The sequence below is a fragment of the Notothenia coriiceps genome, unplaced genomic scaffold, assembly GCF_000735185.1.
Source record: "Notothenia coriiceps isolate Sejong01 unplaced genomic scaffold, NC01 NC01_scaffold00022019, whole genome shotgun sequence".
In the NCBI taxonomy this organism is placed as follows: domain Eukaryota; kingdom Metazoa; phylum Chordata; class Actinopteri; order Perciformes; family Nototheniidae; genus Notothenia; species Notothenia coriiceps.
In genome coordinates, this window is record NW_011354720.1 from 764,167 (window position 1) to 791,636 (window position 27,470).

Consider the following 27,470-nt stretch of genomic DNA (forward strand, 5'->3'; position numbering starts at 1 on the left):
TGAAAATGTAGTTAAGTATATTGTAAATACACATGTTACAACAACTCAACATTGTACTGTCCTACAGTGAATGAGTAAATAAAGCCTTTAGTCCCGACTCCCTTTTAGTCCATCAAAAACACGTCTGTCTTTCCCTTTCCAGCTAACTGATCCCGCGCTGGGTTTAAGGGTTTAACCAGCTATTCCATGACGTCACTTCCTGCGCGCGCCCGATCATGCTAACGGTAGCTAACCAGCAGCCAACTGCCAACGGAGACCTGTCCCACAGCTTTTACTCTCCGTCAAGATACCGACAGGCTCCCGGTAGCTGCCCGGTGAAGCCTCATAGTGTCCCCGCTGTATGTCTTGTCTTCACGGGCGTCCAGGAGCTGCTGCTGCTGCCCGGTAGAGACGCCAGCTCTGGTTGTTATTGACATCCGTGAAGATGTGTCTCTAAGCTCCATGACGTTACTTATTTCGCGGAAGTTTCTGTTTCTTCTCCAGTATGCATTTAACACATCTCCTCTGACTCGGCCTTAGGCCTCACCTTTAAGTGTTTGTTTTTTTATTAAGTCTTCGGTTGCGATGAAGCTGCAGTGTGATGTGGAGGTGGTGAATCGGATGCTCCCCTCGTTTGGGATTAGGAACCGAGGGAAGGGGGTCAGGGCGGTGCTGTCCATCGGGAAACATGTGGATAAGACGAGTCATCGCAGCAACATCTACATGATGATCTGCACAGCTAAAGACAGAGCAGGCTCCAGGTACAAGGTCAGTGTCTGCTGATCTCTGTCTGAACTGTGAGGATGCTGCCAGAGATGGAAGAAGAAATCAGATTTTGGACTGTGTAGAAGTAGAACTACCAGAGTGTAGGAATACTCTGTTACAAGTACAAGTCCTGCATCAGTATAACCATCAAATATACATCAACATTCCCATTCCGAATAATATAAATTACATGTTTTGATTGTAATTATTAATTAATTAGAGTGTTATCAAAGCTGGTAAAGGTGCAGCTAGTTTTTATTACTTTGTCTACTGCAGGGTAGCTTTTGTGAATTTTACTCTAGGTGTCACTTAAGTCTTATTTAAGCTTTAAAATATATTATATTTCAAATCATTAAACAAAATCTGCAAAGTAACTAAATAAATTTAGTGGAGTAAAAGTACATACATACAAAGAATGTTTCTTTTACATGTATTCTTTCCAATAATTATAAGTTCTTGTTATTTTTAGGGTATGTTTATGTAGTCCATCCATCCAGGAAGGGGACTGAAACCCCTTCCCAGCATGCATTTGTCAGGAAGTTTTCTTTTTTAAACAGAATGATAATATTTGCCTGAATCAGCCAGTGGTTGACTTAAAGAGCATTGTTTGGGTAGAAGATAAGATTAAACTTTATTGTCTGTCTGTCATAAAGCAAGTGCTATTCCCCTTTGACAGGGCTCAACAGCAGACAAACAATGCACATATAAAAGAAATGAACAGCATCAGAAGCATTGCTTTTATGTGTCACACAACACATTGCAGTAACTTTGATTATATCTTTTGGTTTCATTAACTCAACCCCCTGTGTCATATGATAAAGCAAATTTGTATATTATTCATCATTATCTTTCCCAGAAAGACATGGATTAAAAACCCTAAGAGTATGTTTTCACTGTCTCAAACGTTGCTTTCGAGTGCTCAATTTTAAACTCACAGCTGCCAAGACAAACACCTGCATGTTTACCATCTTGTTCAAAGCTTTCAGTATTCGTCTGCACTTGTTGAGACAGTGAAAAGCTCTCTCGTTGTTGTGTCATGTATTTTCTATCACTGACATTTGCCAACTTTCTCTTGCAGCTGAAAGACAACATAGAGAAGTTCTTCACTTGGTTTGTGGAGGAAGGCAAGGCCACTGTGAGAATAAAGGAACCAGCTGTGGACATTTGTTTGAGCAAGGTATGCCATCCAACATGTTGTCACTACATTTTAAAGGTGAAGTGAAGACCAGTCGTTGTTTTTTTGCCTAGAGCAAGTCTTTCAGGTTTATGTTGAAGCGAATGGACCAGAGCCAAACTGTCCACTCGCTCATTTATCACCAGACAGGCACATCGGGTTGTTGTGACTGGGTTGTTGATGCAGCCTCATTGTTCTCAGTCGCTGTAAAGCCCTCCTGGCTGTTTGAGGTCAGCGGTGACCTTTCACCTAGATTCTTCTAACATATTTCAACCTGCCGCGTTGAATGAAGAGCACGCACACATACACAAACTGACTAATGCCACTTTAGGCAGGTAGAAAGTGAAAACTAGTTCCCAAACTGCGGGAAATTATGTAATTACTTAATAATTACTTTTGAATTAACACACTGTATCACCCAAATATGTGGCAATATTTTAAAAATGTCCCCTAACCAGATCAGGATTAAACCCAGTAATGTGATAGCTGGGCTAACACTGTAATAACATGTCCTGACCATAGCATAATAACATTTTGAACAATAATGCACATTTATTGGGAATTCTTATTAAAGGTTGACTTGAGATAAAAAAGAAAACATTTAATGATTTCAAATTCCTCAAAAAGCCCAGAGTTTACATTTCCAAACATGAAATAAGTGTTGAATGTGAAATGCTAACATGACACTCACAATTGTATACATAATGTTAAAAGGGAATTTAGCTTAGCAGACATAATGTTCTTTTAAAGTAAGTGTGTCAAGATAGATTACAGGAAAATAGTATTTTCAGGAATCCGGTCATACAAGACTACCTGAGAACCTGTGAGTGAGCTGTGTTTCTCACCTACGAATCCACATGTTAGATAATGTATTTATTTGCAGGCGGATGCAAACAGCTTAAAGAACTTCCTATCAGCTGCTCGTCTGGCGGACAGAGGGAGTGACGCCAGCAGCCTTCCTCTCTCCACGCTCACTCCTGTTCGTGCCAGAGACGTGGAGCAACCCAAGAAGAAGCTCAGCATCGTCTCCAAAAAGGACTACCCCCTCACCTCCAGCTTCCCCTACTCTCTGGAGCAGCTGCAGGTGTCCTACTGCAAGCTGTCCCGCGTGGACATGAGGATGCTGTCCCTGAAAGGTAGAGTAAGGCGATCGGGTCACACAAACAAATATGTTTATGCCTATTGCGTTTGATAAAACTCGATTTACATTCTGTTTATGCACAAATTATTTTTATGGAAAATGTTGAATGGGCTATTTTCCTATTTTAGCCAATGAGGTCAGTTTACAGTAGTTATCATAGTTTCTACATATTTTTGACAATGGTTGTGTTTTGTCTTGTCACTGGAAGAAGCTTTTGGAAGTTTGGGAAAGTGATCTTGATGATTAGCATAGTGACAAATGTAGAATTTATTTTCATATTTAAAGCAATATGTTTATTTAGATTTTCAGTTTTTCCCACAACTAGATACAATAAATAGAGCAGCACACATCAATTCCTCCCTCAAACGTTATGATGTCCACTATAGACATTTATAGAAGGAAAAACTGCAAAAAAGAACATGCTAATGAGCTTAGGGAAGACATTTGATTGTCTCAATTACTGTTGCCATTCTTTAAAATAAATGCTTCTTTATGTAAATGCCAATTATATAACTTGATTACCCTTCTTAAGTTGGTTTTTTGTTTGTTTTTGCAGCTCTCCGGAAGCTTGACCTTAGTAACAACCACATCAAGAAACTCCCCGCCACCATCGGTGACCTGGGCTGCCTCTCGGAGCTCATCCTGCACAACAACCACCTGGAGGCCTTCAGCGAGGCGCTCTGCCTGTCCACGCTGCAGCGCACCCTGCAGCTGCTGGACCTCAGCCAGAACCGCCTGCGCTCCCTCCCCGCTCAGTTCTGCCAGCTCAAAGAACTGGTGAATCTCAAACTGGACGACAACGAGCTCGTCTGTCTGCCGTTCCACATGGGCCGGCTATCCTCGCTGAGGTTCCTGTCCGCGGCGCATAACCAGCTAGCTGTGTTGCCGGGTGACTTCCGTAAGCTGAGTCTGGAAAACCTGGACCTGTTTGGAAATCCGTTCGTCCAACCTAACCCTCTGGACCACACCATGAAACTCAAGTTCCCCCTTCCACTGCAAGAGCTGGCTACCAGAGCTGTGGCCAACCTCAGGTGAGAATTGAACATGTTCAGAATGTCATACTCTTTGTACGCATTAGGGCCACTGTAGATTTAAAGATCTATATTTGTATGTTTAAATAGGGGTCAGGGGAAGGGGTATTATTTAGAGAAAATGACTCTGACATTTCTGTGTATTCTCCGAGATTAGAGTCACATATTCACTGGAATTTGTTTTTGAATATATTGCGAGGTTAATCATACATTTGTGAGAGAGAAGATGTTAAAATTCACAAAAATAAGAGTCAAAATGTATTTAAAATAACAACTTGAAGGTTTTTTGAAACACAGTGCTATATTTCCAAGGTTGGAACTTTACTTTACAACCATCATGACCCCTGGTAGACCCCCCCCGCCCCACTCGTAAAACACCCCTGTTGTGGAGTACCACTTATGTGCAACATATATATATACTCCCACCTTTAATACTTTCACCTGGCTGCTATATTTCAAAAACTGTTACTGGTACCGGATGTGTATTATGCAAATTCTGTAATTTCTACTTTTATCTTTAGTATTTTTATGCATGCTTCTTAATTAATACTAAGCTATATTTGTCTCTTCACTTGCTTTAACGTAATGTAAATGTCCCCTCTGTGGGACGAGTAAAGGTATTCTGATTCTAAATAGCCTCATCAAAAAAGTGTTTTCATGTAAAGTTACTGCTTGATCTTAATCTCTTACTTTTTTTTTATGTAAAGGTGCCTCTACAATTTCAGAAATGTTGAGCTTTGCATTTTTTGTACCTACAGATAACTCCTAACTGTTTTTTCCTTTACTCTCCTCTCAGGTTACCATACGGACCTCACCTCATCCCGGCCCACCTGTGTCGGGACCTGGAAGTAGCGAAGACCTGCGAGTGTGGCTGTGTCTGCCTCAATTACTTCATCAAGACGGCGGTCAGCATGAACCTGCACCAGGTGTCCCACACGGTGGTCCTGGTGGACGACATGGGGGGTACAGATGCTCCGGTGCAGCAGCACTTCTGCTCCCTATCCTGCTACTCTGAGTTTTTAGACAAGGCCCTCCAGAGAGGAATCAGATGATGAAGAACAAACTCTTTTTTTGGACATAAAATGCACCAAAACTGCTGTGGATTTTGGATTTGAGATACTGTTGGAGGACGCAGTTTTCTTGTTCTGCCTTTAGGTGGATGGGTTATAACACTAACGTTCTATTATAATGCAGTTCCCAGCTACCTGCTCCATCTGTAACTGAGAGGCACTGCATTTATATAATGATAGTGGACAGCAGCACTGACACAAAGAGACAGTTAAAGTGTCATCTTTCTTTTTCTATCTGCCCGTTAAAGCAAATTTCAGACTCTCCTACTTGGCCTACTTCTACACGGCAGGGGAATAAAGAAATTAGATATTTGTCCTGAACACAGTGTGTGTTAGCCGATGGGAGTTGGTTTTACTGTTTATTACAACCCACAATTGTATATAAATGTGAATTTAATCAAATAAAAGTAACAACTTTTTGTCTAAAGTATTTTTTTCTGGGAAGGGATGAATTTGTCATACATTAAAATACTGAAGAGAAAGGTCAGGTATTGAAAATATGAAGATGTTCTATTGTTTGACACACTGCAGATTCCCTCTAAATACTGGCATTAAAAAGGTTTGCACGCTTTCCTCAGTCCAGCTCAAACATCAGGGTGTTTTGAAAGATGAACCCAGCAGATGTGGAATGATCGCTGATGACTGTTTCATTCCCATCTTCATCAATCTCCCTCAATAACGCAGGTGGTGTCCTGCTCTTCTTAGGCCGGAGGATTTGCTCCGTCGGCAGGTCGTCTTCATCCACGCCCCCCCTCGATTCCTCAGGGGAGGGGGGGGCACCGTCTTCCGAATCTCCTCTGCTTGACTTGGTTGCTTCCTCTGCTGCAGGCATCTCGCTGGACTCCTGGGGAATGTCGCACCCCTTTATGTTGTTTTCAGCGTTAGCGTCTAGGAAGGTTTGGGATTCCTCACCGGATCTGTCATATAGAAATGACGCATCTTCCACCTTAAGAAAAAAACAAGGATATATAAAACTACAGAAGCAGATTAGTTTGACCACACACACTTTTTACTTTCGGGTCAATAGGATTGTTGAGGATGTGTCAGGATTGATCTCACCTCATCTCCATTTACATGATCCTTTTTCTTTCCAGTCTCCGCGTTGATGTCTGAAGTCTTCAGTTTAAGTGGTGACTCCAAACAAGAATTCTGATGCACTCCTCCCTCTGTTCCTATAGAGCTTGAATGTTCAACAGGGATTAAAACAGGCTGGTTTTCTGTTTCAGGGGAGGCCACAAGCTCGTCCTCCACAGGTAATGCGTTCTCTCCTTCAGCAGAAGCATCAACAGTGTCGTCCTCAAAACCCGTAAGAACGGGATCCTTTTGATCTCCATGGGTCTCATTTTGATCTCCATGGGTCTCATTTTGATCTCCATGGGTCTCATTAAGGGTCTCCTTTTGATCTCCATGGGTCTCATTTTTATCTCCAAGGGTCTCATTTTTATCTCCATGGGTCTCATTAAGGGTCTCATTTCGATCTCCATGGGTCTCATTTTTCTCTAGGTTAAAGTCTCCAACTTCTATTAGACTTGCTTCCTTCTGCTTTTTCAATGTGTCCTCCACCACACCTTCTTGGCCTTTTTCTTTCACTTCTTTGCATTCTGCCTCCTCCTCCACACTGATTTCCTCTTCTTGAGTATGTTCTCCTTCCCTCTTCTGCTTTCTCCACGTATCCTTCTCTCCTTCAGATTCCTGGCCTTCGCTCATCTGCTCCTCTCCTATCTCCTGACCTCTCTCTTCTTCAACTTCCTCCTCCCTTGTCTGGTTTCTCAAATCCTCCTCAATGCATTTGTCCTCCTCTTCCATCTCAGTATTCTCCTCTTGCCTCTCATCATCACTAACACTACTCTGAGCAGGCCCTAGATGAAAATCAAAAGCTTCCTTAGAAGGGAGAACGGGCAGTGTGACTGTGAGCTGTTGTTTCTGTTTGTTGAACTTGGCCTCTCCTTTATCTTCATCCACAGGATAAGCTAAGGGCAACTCCAGTCTATAGGCTGGCTCCTTGGACTCCAGCAGCATCAGCCGACACTCTTTCACCTCGAGGCTGGCCTCTGTGGCGGCCTTCAGAAGAGGCATGTCGATGGTAACCACTATCTCTTTGGGCCTGGGGCTTTGGGCCGAGTCTCGAGCATATCTGAAGTCCTGTATATCCGTAAACGATCGATATTTAACGGTGTAGTTTGGCTTTGTAGGCTCTTTAACTTTCTGAGGCGGGATGCTTTTAGGTGTAGCCTCGTTTATGTTTTTTGATGCAAGTGATTTTGGGGGCTTAGTTTGCGGGGTAGGTCTCTTTTCATCTGGGTATGGGAATGCAAGAGGGTCTGGCTCCTCTGATGGCATTTTATAACCAGGTATGGGTTTTCGGATGACACAGGGCTGTGGCAGGCCTTTGTATTTTGATTTGATCTCCCTCAAGTTGTTTTTATCCAGAGTCACTTTAAAATTATCCTGGATTCCCTGAATGGCTGTGCTGTCCACCATATTGGTAAATCCTCTGTTTCTGCTCGCAAGGTGGAGAGTGTCAGGATGGAAGATGACGTCATAGATCATGATCTTGTTCCCCTTTGGATCTGTGTCCTGCCTCCCTGGGTGCAGACTGTGGGGCAGGGCCCAGCATTGTCCCCTGCGCCCTTCCTCGGACACCCCCAATTTACGTTCAGGTTTCCCAACTTTGTCATTGCTGCAGATGTTGATAAAACACTTTTGCTTGCCGTTCACACTCGTCTTGAGAACCCTGGACGGTTTCGGGTGGATGAATTCAATCGTGTTTCCTCTCTCCTGCTCCAGAAGTTTGATCTCCTCTTCATACCTTTTTTTATTTTCAGGGTCAGATAACTCATGGGCGTAATCGAACAGCATCTTCTTGAATTTCTCGTCTTTGAAAGCTTTTGACAGTCTGTCGATTTCATCCACGGTGATGTTTAGTTCTTTCAGCTTGTCTACAGCCGCCATGTTGACGGTTTCGAGGAGTAATATTGACGCAGGTAAAGTTAACAGCAACAGCTTTCTTAAACTAAACTTGTATAAATAGAAATCGAAAAAGTTTTAAAAGCTATTGTCGCAGATACATTTACAGTTTGATGTCGCTTTATGTCAATTTCCATGTATTTTATCTCCTGTTACCTCTTGTTGGCAACAAACGGTCCCAGTTGTGTCGATGTATCCATAGCAACGCGATAGGTGTTACAGGGAAATTTGTCCGCGAGAAACGATTGTTTTGGTGGCTGTAGCCTGCATGGTGACACTTTCACACAATTACTGGAATAATTTGATGACAGTTGTATGAAACATATTTGTCATGCAACTTGAAAATGATACTTTAAAATGTTTTATTTTGAAAGATGATTTTACTTGAGTTAGATAACTACACTGGTACATTTTCGTCAGTTGCATGGTTTTTGCTAGAATGTCAAGTGTCATTTTAAATTAATGTGCAGTCTCTGAGTCTTAGTTAGTCTCAATTAGTTATAGAAATTGCGACCAATTTCCTTATTTTGTATCGTTTTCTCACTTAATATTATCTAATTAGTCGTGTTGCATCATTTTTTGTTTTGTTACTGGGCTGGATATTTGTGTTTTATAACAAAGGCATAAAACACAAATATAGGAAAAACCTGAACCACTTTTTGTCAAATGTTGTGTAAATGTTTAAATGAAAGAAACCCACCAGCAGATGCCAGTGTAGGGCAGCGCTCAGGCTGCATGGATGCATTGGGGAAGTCGGTCAGTAAGGGCAAGGGGGAGGGGCTGGTGTGCAGGGAAGAGAGCTCATTGGTCGCACCCCCAATAGTTGATATTTCTCCCTGTCTGATTGGGAGAGGTGTGCTGTTACTGGGGTATGGGACCACAGTGCTTATGAATCAGTAGCAGCAGCATCAGAAGCAGAGAGAAACGCGTTTTGCTCTATAGCAGCATCTTAACCTTTTTTATTGTTATTGTTTACTTTACAACATTTCCAAAGATTTTTCCCTATTTTTATTGGCTGAAAACCTTTGTATTTTGGCCCTAATGATTGTAGGAAATGATTGTAAAAGATAGAACCTGTGAAAAGGACAATCGTATCCTTTCATTTGTACTGTTATGCATACACATTTACTAAAATACATCCGTTGATATTTTACTATACACCTGTCCAGCAAATAATTATATTTTAAATTACATTATATTATATTCAGTTTTGGATTCACAGTAGTGAACCTGAAATGTTGAAGCAAAATATGTTAAACACCTGAACATTTGAAACAACATCCCTAATATTCATCTGGCTGCTACTTAAAAATTATTTTTAAATTATTTATCTATTTAACTATATCCTATTTCAATAACTTGCATATAGACTCTTATTGCACTATTTCACTTTTTTTTAAACTATTTTTCTGTTTACTTGCACTATCTTTTTTCTGTTTATCTGTGTTTTGTGTTCATCTGTTGGAGAAGCCTGTGACATAAGATTTGCATCGGCATAACTACACTTTAGCTATGTTCATATGACTAAATAAAGGACCTTGAACCTTGTATTACAATGTGGTATTGCTACTAAAATATTACTGAAAAGATAGTACTTTGTCCCACACTAATTGTATTTCTTAATTTTAAATTCTAACTGTTCTTATGATAATTGTTATAGTGAGTCTCAGAAATACTTTTTCTGTAGCCACTAAACACAAGAACATGAGTAGTTTGCTAAATTATACCAGACTTAGGAGAGATTTTAAGTCAATAAAACCCTGGTGTATTATGCAACCACCGGTTCCTAGCCCACATGTGATAGTGCTGAATGGACTTAAATGATCAGTTATTTACCTCCAGAACAAGAAAAACAAATGTCTGTCTTGTCTCCTGACTCATCAGCAATTTGGCTCTGAGACCCAATGTCCCCAGATGATCCCACCAAGAGATTTTATAACTCCAAAAATGCATTCAGCTAGTGGACCAAAAGAGGGTGGTGGTGGGGGAGTCGCAGCGTGACGCACACAGGATATGGGAACGTCCTACTCACTGCATTTCTGACTGAGACAACTGTAAAAGATTGCTGAATATAACTTTATTTGTTCCCGGATAAGATATTTGAAAGGTCACAAAATCAGCAAAGATTGACTCATTTAATATTTTTCTTTTATTACAAATATGTATTAAATAATATGAAAAGTTAGACAGGGAGATATAATTATGGTACAATCGAAGTACTGATAATTAATATTCATATTTACATTGTTTATCATGTTTTCCCAAATATGACAAATAAATGCATTTCACAACAAACAATACATTCACATAGACATATATGTATATCTATCAGTATCAACACAAACAAAGAGAAAGTGTTGCAGGAGAGCTAGAGAAAGTGAAATGAATAAGACAAACTTCATACAAAGGCTTTGGCAAGAGTGCATTAATATCATAGTAAACAAAGAATCCTTTAAAGAAAATTGTACAAATGAGCAGTAGAGAGAAAAAAAGAGTCCAGTGCATGTTTTTTCTGTCATTCCCATGAGTTAAACAGCAGCAGCCTTGTGTGCTTGGCTGCTCCCTGCATGTGTCCCTGTGGTATCTTGGTAGTAAGTAGGATGATTATAGTCTACTTGGTGCCGGCAGGTACCAGCATGCTGATTGTTGCAAGGCCGGGCTTTGAGACAGGCGTTTTGCCGGCGGCCATCTTGTTCAGGCTACGAACGTCAGCCTGCCAGGAAGGAATTTTCTTGGTGGTCATGTGGCGGCGAGCGTGTTTGGTGAGGTGATCACTGCGCATGAATCGCCGGTCACACACGGGACACACAAACTTTTTCTCCCCGGTGTGTGTTCGCCGGTGACGGGAGAGCTCGTCGGAGCGTGCAAACCTCTTATCACAGCCGTCCCAGCTGCAGCTGAAAGGTTTCTCACCTAAAGGGAGGATACACGGAGCGCAGGGAGTCAGCAAGTGAGTCAGATAGCAGTCATAAAAACTTCACAGATCACCCTTTAGGATAGGAGACAGAACAATGAGCTCACTCGAGAATAACAAAGCCAAGAAAGTATAACAAACAGGATGTAACACTCATCTGTGGTCGCGTTTTATTCCACATCCTCAGTTACAAACAAGCTCAACACTTCTATATGAAGTTAACCCCACCTGTTTATTGGAAGTCTGAAAAGCATCCCATGATAAAATAAAGGATTATTATCTATGTACCAATGAAGGATTTTTAACTGACAATCACAGTGCCTTGGGTGCTTTTGAGACTGCCAACAAACATAGACCTCCACTAAAATAAACTGGACTGTTATTATTCCTGACTCTTACTCCACCACTTGCCCTATCCTTGACCCAGTGCCAATGTTTTTCTCACCTGTGTGTGTTCTCAGGTGAGCCTTGAGGTGTGAGCTCTTGAAGTACGTCTTTCTGCAGCCCGGGAAGTTGCAGACATAGTTTCTCCTGCGGGAAAAGTCCATCTTTGTGGCTACCGTATTTCCGCTCGGCCCAGCTGGCACGTACACAGGGGCCGGGGCCAGGGGCAGCAGCTTGGTGTTGCCCAGGGTCATGACAGTCTGAGGGCAGTGATGGGCCTGAGAGACAGAGGACTGAGGGAGGACCAGCATCACCGTGCCCTGGGGAACCGCTGAGCCCATGATGAGGGACTGCTGGACGGGGGCTCCATTTACTGAAGTGCGCTGGGGGAGGATTGGTGTGGTGGTGGTCCGAATCCCAGAATGGCACGTTTGAACACCGGGGATGAAGGCTGAGATTATACCCGATTGGCTGCTGACGGGGAACATCTGGCAGATGATTTGAGGGCTGGGGATTGAGGGCGGTGACAGGGTCGTGGGAGCAGGGGGGCCGTTCTGCATTTGCATATTGACAGGAGTGGGGGTGGAGACACTGTTCAAATAGAGTTTTGAGAGACTGGTGTGCTGCTCCATTCCTGAGGCTGATAATGTGGGTGTGAGAGGGGCCGGGGGAGATGGAGGTGTGGTTATCTGCTCAGTTTTTGTAATGAGGTGCTGCTGGCAGAGTGTCGCAGCCATTACTGTGTGTCTTGTTTTCTTTGGATCGGGGTCCACTGGAATGTGGTGTTGGCAGGGGGTGCTGTCTGCGGTGTGGCGGATGACGCTTGTCGCCATGGCTCTGCAGGGCTGTGGCTGAGGGGGGAGGGAGGGGGTCTTTTCAGCAATGGGTGCCAGGACAGGTTGGTGGAGGCCGGAACAGTGCTGTGAGGACACAGCAGTGCTGGACGCCTCAACGAAGCTTGGGCTATGAGGGGGAGTCATACACTGCAGAGGAAAGGGAGGGAAACACAGGAAAGATTATCATTCTGGGCCCTAAAGAGAGCTTTTTATCACCCTGTCTCTCAGAGGAGGAACTACATGACCAGCCGCATGTCATAAACTTGTTATCTTTACACTTTCATATTAAAAGTCATATGGTTTTCTTCATAATATATCGCAAATTCTAACAACATTTTGAGAAAACCTTCAAATTGAATTGTGAATGAATGCCTGTTCGCATTCACTATACGATTTGTGTGTGAGAAAATGTACAAAGGTCTATGTGGAGCTGTCTTTGGTCTCTTAAACGGAGCAGCAGCTTCAGTGGATGTTGAAGTCACATGCTTCATGTAACTCATCGTTTATTTGCAAACTATATTGCACTTTGTAGCCTTTAGACTTTTTTCAATAGAGCAACTTTTCCACATCATCCAAAGGTAATTCCAAGGTTTGTGTGTGTTTTAACTCGTCACAGGAAAATACACATAATAAGGGGTGGATGAGAATGCACTTATCGACTGCATGAACCTAACTTATTTTCCCATGGTTTGAAACCTGTACATCAGGATGAGTCACTTACCAAGGAGGAGAGGGACACAAAGTCCTTTGGGGGCTCTGGGAGTTCTGGCGGCATGAGGGAGTCACAGGAGTCTGAAGCCGGTGTGAGGGGTCTGGGCTTGCAGGGGTTAGGCCTGCTGCTGCCGAGGAAGTGACTCTGCCCCCAAGAGCTCATACACACCAACGCCTCGGCTGCCTCCAGGTCTGTGTACTCCAGGACAGACTGTTCACTGTCATGCCTCCTTCTCTTTGCATAGGATCCAAAATGATCCATGTACTCAGTCTGAAAAGAACAAATAAATAAACTTCAGACAAAGGCAGGGAAACAAAAAGTACTTCAGTATCGCCACATCATTGGGTAAGTCACAACTGCATGAGTCACCTTGTTGATTTCAACTTTGACTCATATTTGATCATGGCAGTAAGTCAAACATCGGAAAGCCCCTGTTATTCTGTTGACAGGAAAGGGGGTAAAATGTGTATTTGCAGTAATCATCTGCTCTGTCACTGTTTCCCAAACTAAAATTCCCAGAGAAACTGCACGATGCGTCCGATAGAGGAGAGGGGGAGTTGGTGACTACACCCCAGCCCAGCATGCACTGCCTCTGGCTCGGGGCCAGGACGCCTCCCATCGCCAAATATAGACCAAACAGTGACGTGCTGCCGAGATGAGCCATGTGAAATCCCCATAAAGCGGTTCACATCAGGAAGTAGGTGTATTACGTTATTACTTTTCGTATTCATTTTTAGAGTAAACAAACGCATATTACCGTCACAAAAGCAAAATCGGGCTAAACAATTTCTCAACATTGAAAAGCTTCCGTATTTGTTTAAGTTACATGTAATATTATCATATAAACGTAGGTAATTACTTTAAAACTAAATTGATAAATACATATTATTTAAAAGTAAAGTGTTATCTTTAATTTAATATAGTTTATTGGGACGTTGACGTGACACAAAAATGTTTAAATATAATAGTACAGATACATTGAAATCAGCTGACGACTTCGCCTTAGTTCTCAATTGTCAAATGCCTCAGTAAACAAGTGTTGTTAATGAACTGCAAAATAAATGTCGCACCTAAGCTTAATTATAGTAAAACAATACAATTAAAATAATAATAATAATAAACTTACCCCGTTTGAGTCCATCTCTGTAAATCTTCGCGCTGGCATTGAGGAATAAAATGTCTAAATATCACTTTTTTGTTGTCAAAGCCCGTAAAGAACAAAGAGACGGCGCTTGCCAGTGCTGCTGTCTGCACTGGGGAAGGGTTGAGGTCGTTTTTTTCTCTGACTGGCTCTCTTTTCTCTCAGCTGTGTGTGTAAAACATGGGGAGGAGAAAAAAAAGGAAAACAAAACTCACAACACGCACTGGCGGGTGGCAACACTTGGCCAATCACAATTAAGTGTGTGCGGAGCTCCAGCCAATGGGAGAGCAGAGAACGCGTGAACAGTGCATGCTCGCAGGACGGTTGGAGGAAATAGGGTGCGTGGCCGTTGGAGGGCGTGGCCTGTAGAGTCAGCAGTGTCAGGGTAAACCCGATGAACTGCCGCACGCTAAACTGGGCGAAAGGTCGATCGAGTCTATGCTGCGTTCACGGGATGTGGGAACAACGTGGTGGAAAATACATCATGGTTTATGCAACTTCTTATAAGTCAGACAAACAAAGAAAATGAAGTACGTTCACTCAAGTACTGAACTTTAGTACTCCAAAACTTAAGTACTTCTACTCCACTACAATTCAGATGTTAATAGTGTACTTTTACACCAGTACATTTATGTGATACCTTTATTTACATTGCAGATTTGGATTAAGGATTTGAAATATATAATCAACATTTAAATAAGACTTAAAATAATCAAAACATATAATATATATTCGTCTGAAATGGAAAAATGTGCATAATGCATACTTTTTGATGCTAATACTTTTTTACTTTTACTTGAGTAACATTTTGATTGCAGGACTTGTAATAGAGTATTCCTACACTTTGATAGTTCTACTGTTACTTAAATACAAGATCTGAGTACTTCTTCCACCGCACCTATACTTTGATAAAAATAAGTTGCAATTACAGCCAAAGTGTCATGACTAAACAGTAGCCTAGTGCTAAAACAAATTGTATAAACCAAAATGTGTAATTTTCCTTAGTCTACAAACCATCACATCACAACAAGCTAAATGCATAAAAACACATAACATTTGCGTCATAGTTTATAACTCCTAGCGCATAAAACGTTACATTGACTACATCTTTGGATCCAAGACAATAACAGTCAAATCTATTGTAAAGTTAGAGTAGTAAGGTATGTGACATAAAGTAACATGCAGTTTTAGTAAGTGCTTTGTTTTTGTAAAGTGTTTCTGCAGATATGGGGAACCATTTAGTAATTGTTGGTTCTGCAGTAAGACCTGCAAGGGATGTTAAAATGTAACGTGTGCATAGTCTTTTATGATTTAAAAACTAAGGATCTTATCTTGCTAAGGCCATATAGTCAGTCATGTGGCTCCATGTGGATTAAAAAAATCCAGGATTTTTTTTTTCCTGTTTTATTGCTGTCTGTTTTACAGCAGAAAGCATACACATCTTCCGGCGCAGACTGAAAACTCATCTCTTTCGTCTCCACTTCGAGCGATAGAATTACTATCAAAGCACTTATATACTAATAAAGGACTGGCTTATCTAAAGCTAGTTGAGTAGCACTTGAAACGTTTTGGATCTATGAAACCTGACTTATATGATTCTGTTTTCTTCAAGTTTGTATCTTTTTGGTCAAATGCACTTATTGTAAGTCGCTTTGGATAAAAGCGTCAGCTAAATGCAATGTAATGTTATTGAGCAAGATGTTTTGGTTTAATCTGACGTGATGGTCTACATTTCCAGTTGGTATTCCATTTCTAATTCCATGTTTGGATCAGATGTTGTAGGAAACATAAAAAACATGCTTAATTTTACATCAGTGATCTATTTGGGTTAATGTCAATAAGCCCATGTATTTTTATCATTATAAGTATGTGCAAGTCTGTGACGTTAAACTGTATTTTCTTTTTTTTAAGAAAAATATTTATGGCCATAGATTTAAGTCTCTTGAAGTAAGGACTCAGTAGATACTCATAATCAACACTTGATGTGTTAGCTTATTAGAGATAGAGATAGAGATAGACATATTTTCATTGACTTAACTGATTTTTTTTTCACATATCAAAGATCGACCCAAAGAAACGTATATTTTGCAAGCTTCATTGTCCACTTGGAAGCCAGACCAGAAGCAAAATCATTTTGAACACCTTTCCCACAGTACTTGAATGCATCACCAATGTCCAGATGAAGCGCGGGTTCCTGTATCGTTTTTTTGAGCTGTTTGTGCAGCTTTCTTACATAAAAAGCACATAAACTAGTGCTTGAGTGTTATTACATTCACATTTCAGTGAGTTAAATGCTCTGTGTAATCAATGTTATTACTGCAGCACTTGGCCATGTAACCAGTGTAATATTGCATCATTATCCCTGTTAAAAATGACATGCATCCATGTGTTTGTGGTCCCACAGGTAACACATGATCATCCATTAAGTATATTGTAAATTATACATACATTATGCAAAAATGTACCTGGTATATCCCACTATTGGTCATAATCTTGAAACTTGTTTGGTCTGTGAGCGTTGTCACCCCTTTAAGGAATGTCTTACGTGAAGTCAACCCCTTTATATAGTATACAATATTAGATTTGTTATTATTGTTACATTTTCAGACAATGCATTTTACATTTGAGTCAGATGTAGGTTTACTGCACTGATCTGAACTGACGAACATTGTGTCCTGGGTGCAGAGAAAAGAAGGACAATGTTTTAGTGATACTAAATATAATCAAGCATATGTTGGGCTGCTTTTCCTGTGGTCTAGTGTCTGACAATGTCTTAGCTCATTCCCACAAGTACATGTAATAGGGATCAAATTGATCTTGACCTAGATATGCTGTTATATCACCAACTGCATTTTAACAAAGAAAAAATGTGTAAATAGTAATTGAACTTCTAGAAGCCATGAAATATAAAAAGGCTCCAATCAGAGTTTGGAAGTATGAACAATTCAATACAAACAAGATACTTTTGTTAAAACAAAATTATCTTGTTTCATTTTCATGAGCCTCAGAACATTGAAATGTTTTGTATTTTGTTTCTGATGTATCCTTCTGTTATACAAAGCTCATATGATTATTGTGTGAAATGAGTTGATTGGTGTTTGTCTGCAGCTTGCCTGCAGCCAAAGGGAGTGTAGCAGGTGTGTTGCCCCGGCCCGGCCCTGGATGCGCCTGGCTGTTAACGGAGGCCGTGCCTCAGTGTGACTCACATAATCATGACCTCAGGGAGCAATGAGTGCTTGAAGCTGCAGTGCCAGCAGTTAGCAGAGGAGAGGGGAAGAGGGAGGAGTTACGGGGGAAACGAGTTAGCACGCCGGCATGACAGGCAGCCCGGGCCTGAGCACAGCAGCCTGTTTGTGATATAAGTGGGGCAGGCCGCTTCAACTTAGTTAGGGAATCTGGAGGAAAGGTTACACTGGCCCTATCTGGGCCTCCACATGCACACATCCCCTGTCCGGACAACTCCCGCTACTCAGGAACTCCAGGAGCGGACTCAAAAAGGGGGAGCTGCCCCAGCAGGGTTAAATATATACACCCAGGGGCCCATATTTCACTAACAGAGACCCTGGGCTCGGACAGGAAGCTATAGGCTGTGTCATCAGGACAAGAGTGATATTTCCACAAAGTTTATTCACTCTAAATGTAAAATGAGACTGCCATTAAAGGTTTGATAATAATAAACACATCAGTTTTTATAATGCTGCCATGAATTTATTTTCATTTGAAAACACAGTTCAGCTTAATGAGAGGAGAAACATGACATTTTGAGTTTATAAATTCACATTATTTTAAATTGCTTTACTTTCTAGTCTAAATTAATTAATAAGCATAAACTCAAACATCAAGGACTGCAAATGCATTGCATGTTTGCAAAGATTTAAAAAAAAAAAACGATGAATACATTGGTGCTGTGAAATCTGTGCACTTTTCAAAGAGTTTACTTTTTGTCTGTGTGCTGAGCCACACTTAATTGTTCAGATTATTGTTTCATATAATGCTGTTATGCCTCTGAATTGCACTTTTTATTATAACTTTACAAGGTTTTGCAATATTATTGTAATCAAAGATGACACAAATATCCAGTATGTTTAGTGAGCTTGGTTTTGGAAGGCACTTGTCAGTCAGTTGCTCCTCCCCACCATTACTACAAGCTGGCATCTGGGTGAAAGGACACACCAAGCAAACAGGTCCCAGGCTGCACAAAACCTGAGAAGGATCTTTCGTAACCCTTACTGCCCCTTTTTTGTTGCCTTTTTTGATTGTTTTAAAAATGTCAGATCAATAAAATAATTGATATTTCACAGACATAACATAATAGAAAAACAATTTTGCTGCTCTGTGTAGACAGCATTTAGGCATTTAGGTGTTAAGTCACTACAGTAGGCCTAGTAAATGAGCAGACAGTGTATTTGTTCAAGCGCTCTTTCTGGAAAGATAAAGTGGTGTTTACAATCCTGATTTTTTTATGTTAAAGTACTATTTTGGCATTAAATGCATGCTCCAATTTGTGAGGCAATCAAAGGTTCGCAGCTATGTGTAATCTGTTTGTGAGTTCCTGTATGACTGCAGGAAAAAGTACATGGTGAACATTAAAACGAAATCTTCTTAAAATGGAATTAATTTAATTACTTTGATTTTAAAACCATTCCATCCTTCAGCAACTAAATGTTAAAACATTTTAATATGACTTCAAAAAGAAAAACAATTACCATTAAATTCATCAACATTTTTTATTTCCAACATAATTGTCTACCATATAGGCAAAGCACTAAAAAGAGATTATGCAATAAAAAGGTAAATATCAGGCTTTTGGACCCACAGAAAAAACGCATTGCTATTACATGCTACTAATACACAACATTTGGATCCTGCATGTTGTGAAAAACGATGGCCTGGTAGACTCATACAATATCGTTTTCAAAAGAAGAAGAAGAGATCCTTGCATTCTTACACAGGAAAATCTTCGGTTAAGTATTTGTCATGAAACACATTCCCCTTATCTCCCATTCAAAAATAAAAAATATATATATTATGCAGTAAATGAAAGCAGCAACAAAACAAATGTTGTTTCAATCTTTGTTTTTATTTATAACTCTTGTATTGCATGTTTATTTGAGATTAAAACAAATGTTTGTCTGTAAATTGGGCTAACACGATTTCATCATCACGGTAAGGGAGTGTTTACATGTCATTAGGATTCAAAATGGATACTACAAAACATAATTAATTATCCCTGGACAAATATCATAGAGTTTGTATGATATACTGTGCATATGTATATATATATAGTAAATATTGCCTGACAACAAACACTGCACTGATGTGTTGTTGCACAGCACATGTGGCCCCACCCTCCCGTCTCCTGTCCATTAGAAAGGAGCGACAGCAGAGATTCCTCTACAAGCACCTGGCTCCTGATTGGTTGGAATGGGATTCTAAAGCCAATCTGTTGCTATGAGACACTGGCTCCTGTGCTGCCAGCTTTCTGTTGTCCTGGCAACATGAGGAACAGGAGGCAGGGTTGAGGGCTCCCTGGAGATGGTCTGGGCATGTGTGGTGCCTAATGATGAAGGCTTGCAAATCTGGGATATTATTAAATAATACACTTTGAATAATTTGCTGTCTGGCTGCAGGGGAAGTTGCCTTCTTCTGCAAGGGTTTATCAAACAACGTTCTATGAGAGAAGAACATAATCAAATTTGCAGAGATTTTTATATTGCATATTTCATGTTCTGGCACCCCCTCAGCTTAATGATTTCATTAAACAAAATGTAAAACTCATCAACCAAAGCTACTACGAGAGGGGATTGTAAAATACAATAAAAGTATCTTTGCTCAGTCAGCCTTTTCCAATCAGCAGCACATAGCTGGAACACAGTACCCACAGAACTGTTGAACATAACATCTCAAACAGTGGTTACTGGACAATCACACATGATGTGACCAAATGGAGAAAGGGTCATATCATTGTTTTTTATACTGTCTGTGCATATTAGCTCTTAACTTTGTTTATGCATGTGCTTTTGTGTCTGTTGTGTGTTAATTAGTTAGTATATAAGAGCTTTTAATTGGGCATATGTGCTTCATGTGTGCTGCAATCATGCATTAATTGTGCATATGTGTTTCTTTCCGTGCCTCTGTGCCCTTGTATGTTTTCTTTTTATGCCATCAATCTGCCAGGGACTGCAGATGAAAACTAGCCTCTATGGCTAAATCTGGCACATTTACATGATGGACTCAAGTGCTCGTATTCCTTTTACTTGAGTTTCTCAATGTTTTTGCTACCATAGGGTACTCGACTACATCTAAGAAGTAAATATCAATATTTTTTCCACTGAATTTGATATCTTTAATTTCTAGTAACATTGTAGAGTCAGATAAATAGCACAAAATATAACAAATACGTTATGATATATTCTTAAAACATAGACAAAGATAGTGCTTGGCTGCTACCCAGCGGTGTATAAAGTATAAAAGATAAGCTCTGTAGTTACCAGCCTTAAATTGAAGCACAAAGATGCAAAATATAAACTACATTTTAAATAAATATAATCTTAGGAGAATCCCTAAAGAAAAAAGTAAAAGTTAAGACTACATAAAAGACTACCTCTCAGTAACTGCACCTTAACCACCTTGATCTTCATCTCGCCAAGTGGGATGAGCAGTGCCTCAGCAGGGAAAACTATCATAAGGACAGCACATCGTAATAGAAAAAAGAGAGACATGCAAGGGTGCTGACGGAGTGTAACACAAGTCAACCATTTTTGTTAGAAACAACCAGTTGCCTATTTATACCTTTGTAAACATCTGACAGCATAGGAAACACAACCAAACTTTGAATATTTTTTTATTTTTTTTTATTTTTAACTTTATGATTCAATAAATGCTGGAGGAAACCAGGGCTAAGGGAGAAAACCTCAAGTGACAAAGGGAGAATATACTATATCCATACAGTACAGCAAAGATTAACGAGGGGTATCGCACCCTGAAGATGTTGGCAAGACGACAGTATTAAATACTGAGAAGGCATGTTTTTTTTTTCCAGTAAGGATTGGAAACTGGAGGAAACCAGGGCTAAGGGAGAAAACCTCAAGTGACAAAGAGAGTATACTAAATCCATACAGTACAGCAAAGATTAACGAAGGGTATCGAACCCTGAAGACTGTTGCAAGACGACAGTATTAAATACTGAGAAGGCATGTTTTTTTTCTTTTCAATAATAATTGGAAACTGGAGTAAACCGGGGCTCCCGGAGAAAACCTAAAGTGACATACAATATCAATACAGTACAGAAAATATTAAGGAAGTGAAACCGAAACCCTGAAGATTGTTGCAAAATTACAGTACTGAATACTGAAAAGCAACTTATTCTTTTTTGCAGTGCTCGGTTATATTTTTAACAACTTTTGAGAAAGACGTGGCAACTGCAGACTTTTTTGGTGGCGGACTGATGGGGGCCTTCACATGGGTTTTCAGGATCTCCATCAAAGCATCGTCAAACAATGGATTATTTGTTTCCATATGAACCCGTACGTATCTATTATGGCCTTGACTCCTTATCATGTCTTTGATAGTGCCTTTGATGATTTTTTTCAGCTGTTCCTCGTCTTTGATTTTACTGACTGCAGATATTGGGATGATGTTTTTATCCTGCCACTTTACACACAGACGTTGGATGATGCTGTCGGTGATAAGTTTCTCCTGGGTCTCATAAATTAGATAAGGAACTGGTAAAAAGAGCCTCCTGATAAGCAGACTGATTAGGTTCTTGGTCATCTCCTCTGTTGAAAGAGATGAGGCATCCATTGACACTGCTGATTCTCCCGTTCTGGATTTTCCAAAGCATGTTTCCTTACAAGGTCCTGCAGGAACAGAATAAGAGACCTCTGGAGGAGGGCAAGAGGGTTTTGAAGTCTGACTGGGGATCTCTTCGTAGGATTCTTGATTGACAATGCAGTTTGCAACTGAGGTTTCTTTAAGCATCGTGGTGATTAAGCCTTCGATGTCAGTTACCGCACCAGATATTTGGTCGCTTTGCAGTGTTTTTACTGATTGGTCCATCTCCAACCAGAGTAGCACTTGTTGCAAGAACTTCCTCACTGCGTCCTCTGTCATGGCGTAAAGGACTTCAGGAGAAAAGCGTGTCTGAACAGCATTACATGTTGTGTTGCATGAAGAGATAACAGTGTCAGAGAGACATTTTCCTGTTTGGACCAGAGGAATCTGATACGTTCGGTAAGGCATCAGATGGTCGTACAATTTATCAGTCAGTTCCTTTGAGAACTTCTTGATCTCGTAATTGGGAAATGCAATGTTTTGTTTTGCAGGTGTTTTTGGCAGGTTAACTTTACTATATAAGCTGTCAATATCCTTTTTGATCATCTCCAAATGTACTGAAGAGGAATGCTTCTTACTCACATTGATCATTGGTGTAGTGAGACAGCTAGCTTCAGATTTGGGCCTCTGAGGCTGGAGACTCATTCCTGGGAAATTGAATTCATCCTCTTCAGCTTTTATAAGCGGAGATGACTGTAAATGCTGAGATGTGGCCTCTGAGGCATAAAAGCATTTCCCCTCATCAAGTATTAGTCCTGTGTTTAACTCAGGCTGTGGAAAGTCACTTTGTTCACTGCACAACAAAGTATTTCCATTATCCATGTAATGGAGGTCGGAAATTATATTGTTGGCATCCACAGATGTGTTGACGCCACATTTGACAAGGATTTCAGGCACAGCTTCAGTTGCTGAGAGGACAGCGATCTGAGATTTTACACTCTGAGACGATCCGCATCTCTCTTGTTCGTCTTTAAAAGTCACTGGTGGACATTCCGGGATTTTGTGAGAGTCAATATCAGTGCTTCCTAAGCGCCAACACAGACTCTGGCACTTGGATTTGATCTTTCTTGAATATGTTTTCAGACATTCAGTAGCATGAAACACCATTACACTAAGAGTTTTTGCGTTGGGCATGGAGCCACTGACAGAAAGGGCCGGCTCTGAGGGCCACACAGAGCTGTTAATGGCCACAGATAAAACGGAGTGAACCTTCTCTACAACCTCGATTTCAACCATTGCTGTGAGCTTTTCTGCACTCGGACATTTCTCCTGTGGGAAGCGCAGAGCAACAGCAAAGCTACTATGGAGAGAGTCTCCTAAGCATACTTTTAAGGTCTCCAAAGGTGCAGTTATTTCCGCAAGAGATGGACTTTTAAGAATGTGCTCCAGTGCTGCTTTAGCAAGTGACAGGATCATTTCAGTCAACATATCAGCCAGTACACCTTTTAAGATTGAGTCGCAGTTCTGTGAAGATATCAGACTCCACTGCGCCGATGAAATTTGATCAAAATATTTGTTGACTATGGGCAAAATATCCCCTGATGTGACTACAACCATCTCAGATTGAGATTGAGTTTGAGATTCCATTGTAGAAAGATGTTTTGCTGTCTGGGTTTGTTTGAAATATCAGAACAATCAGTATGGTTTGTATAAACTCAAAGTGGTTTCTCAGTCTGGTGAAGACAGAGATTATAATACATTCTGTACTTGAAGGCATGCTCCCTTCCAAAGACAAAAACCACTAGTACGTCACGAATACGTCATGATGACGTCACGATTGTGTCAAAGTGTCAGTGGATCGTTGCGTTCCAACTCGCGCATGCGCACACAGACTCTTTCGGGGAAATTCTAAAATTCGAACAAGGTCTGTCTCAAACTTAAACAAATAGCATTATGGTTTGGGCAACAGATAAAGCATCTGGGCCTTGTTCCCGATACAGTTAGAGAGGAAATATTAAACAACGTTGCACGTGCAATAAACTATTTTAATAACATCTTTCACACACCCCTTTAGATGAGCGGAAACCGGTAGAATTCAGTCTGCGGACCAGTGGCGTAGCGGAGGGGGAGCCCCGGACCTTAGGGGGCCCCGCCCCCACTGTAGGCTATCTTCTTAGATTTCGTAACGCGGGAACAGGGCGCAGAGGGCGGGGCCCCCCCCTCCCTGCTATGTTGCTAGGCACCCCGTCCCCGTCATGTGTACGCTGCCTGTAGTAGTACAACAGTGTATCGGCTGATAACTAATGTTCATTGGCAGGCTGGGCAGCGTTCAAAACAAAGCGGGAAGCATTGCTCATATAAACAACGTTCATTAGTTGCGTTGCCGGTAAACATGAAAAATGAAGCGCCACTACCCAAGCGGTGCTCAGAAAAGCAAAATGAGAGCGAAAGCCGAACAGGAGAGGGCAAAACTACCTAAAATAACGTCATTGTTCCGGCAGGCAGCAAAGGTAGACGTAGACTCTAATGTTACTGCAGATAGACCGCTAGCAACCTCCCCCGGCCCCCGGCCGTCAGCTCCGAGTCCAGGCAGACAGCCCAGCAGCCCCGTTACAGCCGAGCCAGCTAGTCGTGCCTCGCGCTTCGAAACAGGTTAGACATTAGAATAATAGAAAGTTTTATTCGCCATAACCAGTAAGAGTATGCTACAGGTTACATTGGAATTGGAATCTAATCCGTTCATTTTTGCAGGTCAGCAAGAAGTCAGCTGTGCCCCCTCCGAGGCCAGTTCAGACATAGCCAAGGTTGCCCAGCCAGCTAGCAGTGCCCCGACAGTGACAACAGCTCCCACCCACCCTAGGGACACGTTGGCCAGCGAAAACTCTATGACTGAATACCCTACTGATAGGGGGAAATTCCCTGTAGATTTAGAAGACGATGATGTTAAACGGTACATTCTGAATAACGGGCCATGCAAGCCTGAAGGGCCATTCAAAAGGGATGGGGAAGGTGCTTTTCAAAAGAGTTCTATAACAAAACATCTAAAATTGGATGTAGAATTCCGCGCAAGTGGATATGTTACTCGCCATCTATGGACCGGGTGTACTGTGAGCAGTGCTGGCTGTTCGGTGACAGACCGTCTGCCCATCACCTCCACCAAGCGTGAAGAATAGGAATAAATGATTGGCAGGGTCTCTCTAAAAAGATTAAGGAACACGAATTCTCTCGCTCTCATTTGGCAGCATGTGTCGTGTATGATACGTGGAAAAATAATATGACCATTGACGCGCAAATATCATCTGAGTTTAAGAGAGAGGTGGGGTTTTGGACCGAGGTCCTAACCAGAATAACTGATGTTGCACTAACACTGGCCTCTCGCAACTCTGCTTTCCGGGGTCACAGAGAGAAAATAGGTGATATAGATAATGGTAATTTCTTATCTACCATAGAACTTATGGCGCGTTATGATCCAGTTCTGCAAAGGCTTATTGAAAGCAAAAAGAAGGTGCACTACCTAAGTCCTCAAACTCAAAACGAAATAATTTCATTGTTATCGAAAAAAGTGCAGGACACAATCATTACAGACATACAGAATGCAGAATTCTATTCGATTATAATGGATACTACCCAGGACATTTCAAAAGTAGACCAACTGAGTCAAGTGTTCAGATATGTTACTATAGCAAATGATGAAAATGGAAACCCTACAGAGGTGAAAATAAACGAAAGTTTTTTGGGCTTCCATGCAGTCACAGACCAAACTGCTGCAGGTATAGAGAGAGAAATTCTCGAATCGATGGAGAGAAAGGGGATACTACTTGGGAAGTGCCGCGGACAGGGATATGACGGGGCTAGCAATATGAGTGGTGTCTACTCCGGTGTACAAAAACGCATAAGGGATAAAGAGCCCAACGCAGTGTACATTCATTGTGCTGCGCACAATTTAAACCTTGTACTCAATGACGCTTGCCAAAATATACCTGAGATAAAAGACTTCTACGACACTGTTGAAAGGCTATATGTATTCTTTAGTGGAAGCGTCAAACGATGGGAGCTTTTGGAAACACACCTCTCAGTGCCCAAGGCTGGCCAGCCTACACTGAAGAGACTATGCCCGACACGATGGGCATCAAGACAAGACGCCGTCCAATCATTGCGGTTCCGTTATGCTGACATTATGCAAGCGCTAACTAAGATAGACTTGCTCTCCAAAAAAAGCGAGGAACGTGCCGAGGCGACTGGCTTGAAAAAGGCCATGGAGAGCTTTGAGTTTGTTTTAATGACTGTAATACAGGGCAAGGTCCTTGAAACAGTCAACATTGTGTCCCAAGCTCTCCAGCGCAAAGACGTGGACCTCTTACAGGCGACAGCAATGCTTGGTAACGCAACCGATACACTTGCCCAACTCCGAGGAGAGTTTGATGGCTTAAAAGCGCAAGCGCAAGACCTGGCATCCTCATGGGGTGTCCACAGTCTCTTCAAAGACAGACGCGCAAGGCGCACAAAGAGGCACTTTTCAGAGCTTTGCGAGGACCAGCGGCTCCAAGACCCAGGGGAGCATTTTAGAGTGGCGGTATTTTACGCAAATATCGATATTGTCGTTGCCCAACTCAAAAATCGATTTGTTGGAATGAGCGAAGTTGCACAGCGATTTTCTTTTCTGCTTCCCCGCGAACTTTTGCGCGCAACAGACAAGGATCTGTCTGAGTCCGCAAGTGCTTTATCAGGCCAGTATAAAGACGACCTGTCAGCCGAGTTTCCTTTCCAGATCCTGTCCCTCCGTAATGCTCTTAGGCCTACTATAAAGAAAATTGTGCGTGGAACAATCAAAGACCTTGCACAAACCCTGCTCATTGAAGATCAGTCCATTTTGCCAAGTATCCCCGATGTTGCCATAGCACTGAAATTGTTTTTAACTATACCCGTGACTGTTGCCAGTGCTGAGAGATCTTTCTCAAAACTTAAATTAATAAAGACATATTTGAGGAGCACAATGTCACAAGAGAGACTGTCTGGGTTAGCAGTCCTTAGGATTGAGAGCCGACGCGCGCGCAGTATAGATTTAAAGACTGTTATACAGGACTTTGCGCAGAAGAATGCCAGGAGACGCGCTCGTATAAAATAATAGGCCTACAAAGCAGCTCCTGATTGCATCCTCTATGTAGCCTATAGGATGTGTTTTATTTGTTTGTTTTTTGTAGGCTACTTTTCTTTTATACAGAATGTTATATATATGTGAACCGTTCCGTTGTGTGAACTCCAATGATGATAGGCTATAACGTTCTACAATATACCTTCATGTTACAAAAAATACACAGCCACTTGTTTGTATTTGTCAATGATGTTTAAATCAGATGTATATTATTATACAGTTCCTACTGACCCTATACTGTTTAAATCAGATGTATATTATACAGAAAGTTCCTACTGACCCTACTGTTTAAATCAGGATGTATCTTTATACAGAAAGTTCCTACTGACCCTATACTGTTTAAATCAGATGTATCTTTATACAGAAAGTTCCTACTGACCTATACTGTTTACAAAAGATACCTGAAAAAATAAACATTTAAAAAAGTTGCC

The 27,470-nt window shown here is 41.3% G+C and overlaps 4 protein-coding genes across 5 annotated transcripts in view; 1 reads left to right on the forward strand and 3 right to left on the reverse strand.

Moving 5' to 3' along the window:
- etf1b (eukaryotic translation termination factor 1b) overlaps nt 1-27,470 on the reverse strand; it is a 663,186-nt gene that overhangs the window by 207,793 nt on the left and 427,923 nt on the right. The window lies entirely within an intron of this gene.
- Nucleotides 17-5,579, forward strand: lrr1 (leucine rich repeat protein 1). The gene is made up of 5 exons (XM_010780555.1): nt 17-747; nt 1,823-1,921; nt 2,802-3,054; nt 3,616-4,090; nt 4,887-5,579. Exons 1-5 carry the CDS (start codon nt 565-567, stop codon nt 5,140-5,142), a joined length of 1,266 nt encoding a protein of 421 aa, XP_010778857.1. The 5' UTR covers nt 17-564; the 3' UTR covers nt 5,143-5,579.
- Nucleotides 5,507-8,314, reverse strand: LOC104953599 (protein kintoun). Its single transcript, XM_010780554.1, has 2 exons — nt 6,220-8,314; nt 5,507-6,106 (listed from the first exon to the last, which is right to left on the reverse strand). Exons 1-2 carry the CDS (start codon nt 8,110-8,112, stop codon nt 5,735-5,737), a joined length of 2,265 nt encoding a protein of 754 aa, XP_010778856.1. The 5' UTR covers nt 8,113-8,314; the 3' UTR covers nt 5,507-5,734.
- On the reverse strand, nt 10,258-14,276 carry klf11b (Kruppel like factor 11b). Its single transcript, XM_010780553.1, has 4 exons — nt 14,100-14,276; nt 12,983-13,243; nt 11,487-12,408; nt 10,258-11,040 (listed from the first exon to the last, which is right to left on the reverse strand). The coding sequence occupies exons 1-4, from the start codon at nt 14,136-14,138 to the stop codon at nt 10,739-10,741; spliced, it is 1,524 nt and encodes a 507-aa protein (XP_010778855.1). The 5' UTR covers nt 14,139-14,276; the 3' UTR covers nt 10,258-10,738.

Coding starts and splice junctions, on each gene's coding strand:
- lrr1 (XM_010780555.1), top strand. CDS start 565: ATGAAGCTGCAGTGTGATGTGGAGGTGGTGAATCGGATGCTCCCCTCG. Junction 748..1,822: donor GAGCAGGCTCCAGGTACAAG/GTCAGTGTCTGC, acceptor TTTCTCTTGCAG/CTGAAAGACAACATAGAGAA. Junction 3,055..3,615: donor GAGGATGCTGTCCCTGAAAG/GTAGAGTAAGGC, acceptor TTGTTTTTGCAG/CTCTCCGGAAGCTTGACCTT.
- LOC104953599 (XM_010780554.1), bottom strand. CDS start 8,112: ATGGCGGCTGTAGACAAGCTGAAAGAACTAAACATCACCGTGGATGAA. Junction 6,107..6,219: donor ATCATGTAAATGGAGATGAG/GTGAGATCAATC, acceptor TTTTTTCTTAAG/GTGGAAGATGCGTCATTTCT.
- klf11b (XM_010780553.1), bottom strand. CDS start 14,138: ATGCCAGCGCGAAGATTTACAGAGATGGACTCAAACGGG. Junction 13,244..14,099: donor CAGAGATGGACTCAAACGGG/GTAAGTTTATTA, acceptor TGTTCTTTTCAG/ACTGAGTACATGGATCATTT. Junction 11,041..11,486: donor TCACCTGAGAACACACACAG/GTGAGAAAAACA, acceptor TCCTCCCTTTAG/GTGAGAAACCTTTCAGCTGC.